General features: G+C 51.7%; 1 protein-coding gene across 1 annotated transcript; it reads right to left on the bottom strand.

Annotated features, from left to right (window-relative positions):
- Window positions 1-859: 859 nt before the first annotated feature.
- On the bottom strand, window positions 860-7,176 carry CNGA2 (cyclic nucleotide gated channel subunit alpha 2). Its single transcript, XM_075513229.1, has 6 exons — window positions 7,064-7,176; window positions 6,750-6,860; window positions 6,060-6,230; window positions 3,582-3,689; window positions 3,030-3,136; window positions 860-2,330 (listed from the first exon to the last, which is right to left on the bottom strand). Exons 1-6 carry the CDS (start codon window positions 7,174-7,176, stop codon window positions 907-909), a joined length of 2,034 nt encoding a protein of 677 aa, XP_075369344.1. The 3' UTR covers window positions 860-906.
- Between the last annotated feature and the right edge of the window lie 250 nt (window positions 7,177-7,426).

The following is a 7,426-nucleotide window of genomic DNA, read 5'->3' as shown; positions in this document are numbered from 1 at the left end:
TGGGAATGCCATCTCCTAGGAAAGTACAGTGCTCGGGGTACCGAGCCACCCATGCGAGGTGCCATTTGACAGCACCAAATATAGCGGAAGGGAAAAGGCAGGAGAACGGCAGCTGCCTGCCCTTCCAGCTAGATGTCCAGCCTCAGTGTGGGTGGTGGAGATGACCTAGGTAGTGACAGTGACCCAGACAAGCCTCTCCCTTTGCAGACATAAGAGGCACAGATTGGGCTGTCTTAGTTGAGGTTTGGTATCTTGCAGGTAAGGAGTCTCTCGGTGCAGAGTGGGTGTCCACAGACAGTCAGTGGAGACTATTTACCTGAAGTGAGTTATAAAGGCTGAACCCAAAATGCATTTGTAAATATCTGGCTTGTGTTTTGGTCTCTGTCATTGGGATGGTTTTGTTATCTGCAAGGAATGCGGCATCTTCCAAAGCTTGTCTCCTCCTTGGTCCCTGTGTGGATGGGTAAGTGGCACATGGCAGGCTCTGTCCACCGTGACACTGCGTCTCCTCAACATACATGGGAGGTCAGCATGTCCAGGTACCCCTCCATGCAAGGTTCATGTCCCACGTTCTATTAAGACAAATAGGAGGAAGGAGGTGTGACGGGCACCTTTTGAAGAAGCTGGAAGGAAATGTTAGCAGTGGCATTAGCCATCCTTCTCTTTTTAGTGATCCAAGTCCAAGGTCTCAGATCAAGACAACGAGAAAAGGGACAGGCCGGAGGAGGACTATCACCTGATTTGGAGCCATCTCAGGAGCTGCCATCAAGGCAGTGGCAGCAGCAAGGCTAAGGACCTGAGAGAAGTCCCTGGCAAGGCAGCCAGGCAAGGCAAGGCAGCCTTGTGAAATAGCGAACACTGTCTCAGCACAAGGCCAGACATCATCTAGCTGACCACTGCACCCCCTCATTGCATCCCACCAGGTAAAGCTTTCTCCTCATCCTCAAGCAGACTGTCTGAGCTATCAGAGAAGAAGTCCTCCAGATCCTGCTGCCTCATCTTGGACTCCAGGACAGTGATGCGCTGCTTGAGCTTCATCTGGCCATCATTGTACTCTGTCAGGAGCCGGCCAAAGCGGGTATGCAGTGTGTCCAGGTTCAAGGCCAGCCTGTCCAGCTTCTCCTCCACACTCTTCCCTTCCGTGCTTGCCTCCGCAGCTGACTCATCCAGCAGCCCTTCCTTGATCAGGATCTCCCGGCCACGTTCCTCCAAGACCTTTCTGGCATCAGGATACTCTGTGACTGCTTCCATAAGATCTTCCTTTGATAGGCAGAAGAGATCAGAGTAGCCCAAGCTACGGATGTTGGCTGTGCGCCTGTTGCCCATTTTGCTCCCTTTAATGTTGAGGATGCTGATCTCACCAAAGCAGCCTCCTGCAGTGAGCAAAGCATACTGTGTCGTTCCATCATCTGCCACCACAGCCAGCTTCCCCTCCTTGATGATGTACATCTCTTTCCCAATGTCTCCTTTCCGGCAAATGTAATCCCCTGGGCTGAACACCTGAGGACGAAGCTTCAGCACCAGCTCCACCAGTAGACCTGCCTCACAGTCCTGGAAAATCCTCACCTTCTTCAGTGTCTCCAGGTGAACATTGATGGCAATCTCTGCCCTTAACTTATCAGGGAGATTCTTGAGGACTTCCCGTTCGTCTACTGCCTTCTTGTTGGTCCACAGGTAGTCAAACCACTTGATGACTTTGGTTTCCATGTCTTTGCTCACCTTGCGGAACTGCATGTAGTGTTTGATGGCATCAATTTTTGCCTGGAACTCTGCCCTGGTGGCATTCATGTTGGATATCATGGATCCCACATTCCCCACAATGGTGGCAAAGATGAGGACACCAACGAGGAAATCAAAGATCACAAAGAGGTACTCTTCATCACGCACAGGGGGAGGGGTCTCTCCAATGGTAGTCAAAGTCAATGTAGACCAGTAGAGACAGTAGACATACTCCCGGGTCAGATACCCATACTCAGGGTCTGTGATGTTGGGATAGACCCAGGTGTCCTCTCCAAAGCCTATGGCCTTGGAGATGGCATAATAAATACATGCATTCCAGTGGATGATGACCAGGATGTAAAGAACCAAGTTGCTGATGCGGAAGATGTTGGGGTGGCTGGTTCTGGTCTCAGTCCTATCAAAGAACTCAAACATGCGGGAGAAGTGCAGCAGCCTGTTGAAACGCAATTCAGGGCAGTGCAATCCCACAGCAAAGTATGCCAGGTCTGTGGGCAGGATGGAGAGAACATCCAGCTTGAACTGTAAGGTGTGGATGTAGTTATCCTGTAACTTCTTCAGGTCCTTAACCAGGAGGCCCTGTTCCAAGAAACCTAACAGAGAAGCAAATGATAGAATTTATCTTGGCTTATGTTCAACTCTTCTGCAGGCTTTGTAAGCACTTCTGAGAAACATTTTGTGGTATGCCGTGCACATGTGTGCATTAGGATGACACAGGGTCATCCAAATATTACCAGTTCCACCTGATCTACTCAGTTTACAAGCTTTTGTTAGCACTCAAGCCCTTCATCTGGCAAAAGCCGCCTAAAGATATCACTTAGGGGTTTACTCTGTTGCCACAAAGAAATGGGGACACAAAGGTTTCCATCCTCCAGATCATGAATTATTGCAGTTCCAACAGAAAAAATGTACAGCCACCTGCCATGTTCTGAGAACATTAAATTCTACCATTTTTCCATGTAGATAATTCATTAGCTGAACTGATGCAAAATCAGAGATACAGACCTTCAACCATGCCCGAATACTAATAGTAATGCAGGTAATTTTGTACAATTATTCAAAGGTGAAGATGAAAGCTGGGATGATTAATCTTTCATTCTGAAACTTACTCTGTTTCTCAGATCTTTTAATTAGATTCTTTCTCTTGAGACTGCTTCGTACTAGCGAGTGCCAAGGTAGACAAAACCGTCCTTCTAATGGAGCTGTAGATTAGGCCTCTCCCTTGCTGCTCATCTCCACTTTTAGGGAATTAAAGCAAAGCACTCACAAGCCAGGATGCTGCTTCTGCTTACCTGTGCGCAGGCGGATCACTACGTCCCCAATGTAGATAGAGTCCGAGATGTAGTCTAACACCAGCCAGAGGACAACGTAGGTCTTTTGCAGGTCACTGTAGCAAGCCCTGGAGGAAGGTCATAAAATAGGGTGGCGTGACCAACAAATCTCCATATCATCTCCAACTATTACAGCTGAATACAGGCTGATTCTGAGGCTCCTAACTCTGCAACAGAGCTTGGCCATTTGTCCCTCTTCTCCTAGAAATTAAAACCCCCTTCTCTGAAAAATCTGCCCTCCCTTGACCAGACTAAAGCAACGTCTTGAAACCGCCTCCCCAATGTACCTTGCAGCTTTACCCCAAAATCATGGTCCTTTCCAACCAGGGCCAGAGGATGGATGCTCTGCCTTTGCACTGCAGAACTCACAGTGATAGCACGGGGGTCTCTTTCCTTTAGGTTCCTGCCAGCCCCAGCACCACCAGTGTCAGCTGTCTGATCCTGGCTGAGCCACAACAATCAGGTGAACAGGAGGATTAGAGGAGACAGGGACCCTACAGCCTCCCAGCTCACCTGGCTATGAGCAAGCACCAGTTATAGAGGACAGGAACTGCAATGACAGCCAGCCAACAGTAATACCAGTCCCCTGCAGGATCCACCACAAAGATCTGCCATTTCCTCCTGGAAGCAGAGAGAAGCCAGAGCTGGCAATGTATAAATAAGGGGCTAAACATAGAAAATAGGGTTGGAAGGAACCATCCGAGCCACATCCTTCATCCCTTGCACTAGACTGGCTCAAACATAGCTGCAGCTTGAGTGCCAGTCTGTAAGCTAAAACCAGTCCCAGCAGTGCTGAGCAAAAATGTCCAGCACTGCTTAAGCTCCTTTATCCCCAAAACTGCGCTCAGTAATGTACCAGAAGAGGAAACTGTAGGACGGTAAGGCAAAGTAGGTAGCCTACATGCACAGAGCACCCCAGTGGCAGAACCAGAAACAGATGTATGGAAGAGGGTGATCAGAAAATTTCTCGTTACGTGACATTTCCTCTCCCAGATGAGGTATGGATTGGTGCCAGATAGATCTTAAGAGAAGATTAATTAGAGCAGGAAGGAAGCATGCTGCAGAAAGGGAGCATCAGGAGGGGATGCCCAAGCCCCAGAGCAGCCACCCAAGGGGCAGCTGGCATTGCAAGGCAGCCATCACCATGCTGCTTGCAGCTGCCTGCCTGCAGTCTGCCCAGTCCTGGGTCCAGTCTTTGAACTGCTCCCAAGTGTTTGATCCTGCTCATCTTGGGACTCTGAGATAAGATGTGTGTGCTCCAGTCGCCAGATCTCGCTGGAGAAGCCAGGGAAGAGAAACTCTGTGGCTGGGCTGATAGGCTTAGCTGCTGCAGCCTGGTAGGGCAAAACTCCCTCTTCTCCTCCCTCCTTCCCTTCCTTCCAGCCTTTGAACATGTAAAACTCCCTCCAGTGATAGGAAAAAAAGAACCCACTTGTCAACAGATTCCCCATGCCCATCCCACTGCTTCTGACAGCTTCAAAAGCAAAACCTCTGCCTTGAAGTCTCCTTCCCCGGGGCACAGGCAGCAGCATCTGCAGTGCCCAGAGTGTGAGGAGCAGCACTCAGCACAAAGCCAGTGGCAGTCCTTCACATTCGCTCTAGGTGCAGCCACAGACAAGCAGGTGGTCCAACCTCCCCATTAAAAGTGCTTATCTTTTGCTCAGAAAGTGCAACTTAAATGTTTTTTGAGAAAGGGACTCTTTGCTCCCTGGGACATACAGCACGGGAAACACTGATTCACCTGCACTCAGCCAGTACTCTTGTAACGCCCACAAGCACTAATAACCTCAATAATTGTGTTAATTACATTGGTAATTTCAGCTTTAAATCACCAGTGCTGCCCAGGGCAGGTGGCCAGAGTCATTGACATTACACTGACAGTGGGGCCAGGGCTGGAAAACCAGGGCTCTGGGTTAACCCAGGAAGAGGGAATAATCATCTGCCTCTCCTGAAGGCTTTGCACCTAAGCCTGCAATCATGGAGGTTCCCACAGCCATGAACAGCAGCTCGCGTTCGGAGTTACCAGACTTGGGACTCTTCTTACCCATGGAGCTGAGGACCTAGAAAACAGCAGAAGTTACCACTGTCTCCCCAGGAGCCCCACCAAGCAGCCCTTTCACGGCACGATTCCGCTCCCTCTGATAATTAACAAGCTCCCTTTAACCTCGCAGGACAGAACGTTTTTTTCCGTGACTAGTAAAGACCAAGATACAAGGCTCAGATATTTTTCTCTTACAGAAAACAATCATTTTTTGGTGTTCTAATTACCATGTATAATGGTAGGGTCCAGAGTAGTCTGTGAGCTTTGCCCTTTAATTAGCCAGCAGAAGAAAAGCCAGGTTATTGCTTTTCACTGGGAGTGTGAGCTGAGGAGATGAAAGGGCTGGATTTGAAAAAGCCTTTTCAGAAAGCTGCCGTCACAGTGTCTGCTCTTGGGGAGGCATGAGCAGCAAACGCACTCCCTTCATCCTGCAGATGATCAATGAGACTGGCAAATCCCATGCGTTTGTGCTTGCTGTGGTCTCCTGGGTGGAGACCCCACATCCCTTGGCTTGTCCACAGCTCCTCATATGCACAAGCTGAAGGTGCATCTCCTTACAGACCCAGGGCTGGCTCCAAATGCCAACCTTAGTGTTGAACTGCTCTGAAAATAGGGAGGTCTGCTAGCTGTCACAAGCCATGCAATGTGTGTTTCCTATCAGGGCATGGGCCAGGGGAGAGAAGACCCCACAGGTGAGGGACAGGCCAGGTCTTTTCCACAGGGACAGACTACCAGGTCCTGTGTGCCTGCACAACAGGCCGGCAAAGCCAGGCTGGCTGCCAGGACAGGGGCTGGAGAAGGCAGGGAGGACCCTTCCCACCACTGTGTCGTACCTCCCACTTTCCCATCCCCATCCACTTCCATTAGCCATTGCTGCTGGGAGCCCCCAAGCACCATGCACAGCTGATCTCCAGCCAAGGATGTCTGGGGCCACAGGGAAGGGACCCTACTTTTTGTTTTCCTCCTCGGTCTCCTCATCCTCTAGATCGTTGCCAGCACCTGCAGCCACTGTCTGGAGCTCGGGGCCCTGGAAGCGCTCGAGGAAGGGGTCTGGCCTTTGCTGCTCCTCGTGCAAGCTCTTGCTGGCCCAGTGCCTCAGCACTAGCACCAGCTGGACTATCCTGGACGGGGGAGAGAGGCAGAGTCAAGAGGTGTCTGTGGAGCAAGGAGAAAGCAAAAGCCTGAGAGCAAGGAGGGGGGCTACAGCTGAGAAAAAAACTCTCACAGCTCCCTCTCAAGCCCAAACATTTCCCTTTCCTGCCCTTGTAGTGATGGTGTGGGACCAAGAATATACAAGCAAGAGAGCCCGCCCTGGCAGAGTCTCACAGCACTTTCCCCAGTCCTGCTGCCATTCCCGCAGGGAGATGAGGAATGTGTAGGTGACTGGGGAAAAGTGAGTCTGCCTGCAGGGGAAAGGAGCCCCCAAGCCCTCTCAGGGCCTCAGAGGTGATGGAACCGTCCCTTCCTGGTGCCCTCTCCATGGGCACCGAGGCACATAGAGTAGCATTCACAGATGCTGGTCCCTGCAACCCTTGAATACCATACAGCAGGAGGGGACCCTGACCCCACACAAGTCCCCAGTGTCAAAGCCAGGCACAAAAGGCTCAGGCTCACCCCGGGCTGGCAGCACACACAGGTACCTGGCCAAGGCTCGCCTGCCTTGGAAAGCAGAGGCAGCCATCTGCTCCCCCCCATCCAGAGGAGCCCCTCTCCGCAGCTCTGAGGAGGTGTCATCCTGGATTGAGCAGGTCCTGCAGCAGGGAAAAGGTGGGGGTCACACCCACACCATGCCATCGTGGCACCTGCCCACAGCCAGATGAACTGGAGGAAGCAGGCAGCTGAGGTTTGGCATCACAGCCCTGCCCATGCCAGGTCTCAGCAGGCACACCAAGCTGGCCCTCCCCTCCCCTGCCCCACCGCTGCCTCCCTCAACCAAACCAGGAACCAGCCTGACCTCCTGGTGCTGAGCCCCATCCCCTCCACGTCACCCTCCACTCGGGCTTGGGTGGGTGGGCAGGGGTGGCGGTTGGCCGGTGAGCTGTGCAGACCATTACTCTTGGCTGTCATCTTCCATGTGAGGAGACCATGGGCACACACCCTGCCCCAGAGACCTGCAAAGAACAGAAAACAGCCACAAGAGCATCCATACAGGACACATCACGTGATTTGAACACAGAGATATGGCACACCATGGGAAGAGAGAGGGTCAAACCCCATAGGATGTGCCCACCTCATGTGTTCCACCACCAGCCATCGCTGATGCTGCAGTAAGAGTCCTGCAGAGCATTTCACCCTCTCCAAGAGATCCTACATCTGC

This window comes from Mycteria americana, chromosome 10, assembly GCF_035582795.1.
Source record: "Mycteria americana isolate JAX WOST 10 ecotype Jacksonville Zoo and Gardens chromosome 10, USCA_MyAme_1.0, whole genome shotgun sequence".
Classification (NCBI taxonomy): Eukaryota; Metazoa; Chordata; class Aves; order Ciconiiformes; family Ciconiidae; genus Mycteria; species Mycteria americana.
This window is presented reverse-complemented; position numbering and strand designations above follow the sequence as displayed.

Excerpts from the sequence above, each read along its gene's own strand:
- CNGA2 (XM_075513229.1), bottom strand. The coding sequence starts at position 7,176 with ATGACAGCCAAGAGTAATGGTCTGCACAGCTCACCGGCCAACCGCCAC. Across the intron at positions 6,861-7,063 it reads ATGGGGCTCAGCACCAGGAG|GACCTGCTCAATCCAGGATG; the intron begins GTCAGGCTGGTT and ends TCCCTGCTGCAG. Across the intron at positions 2,331-3,029 it reads AGTGATCCGCCTGCGCACAG|GTTTCTTGGAACAGGGCCTC; the intron begins GTAAGCAGAAGC and ends CTTCTCTGTTAG.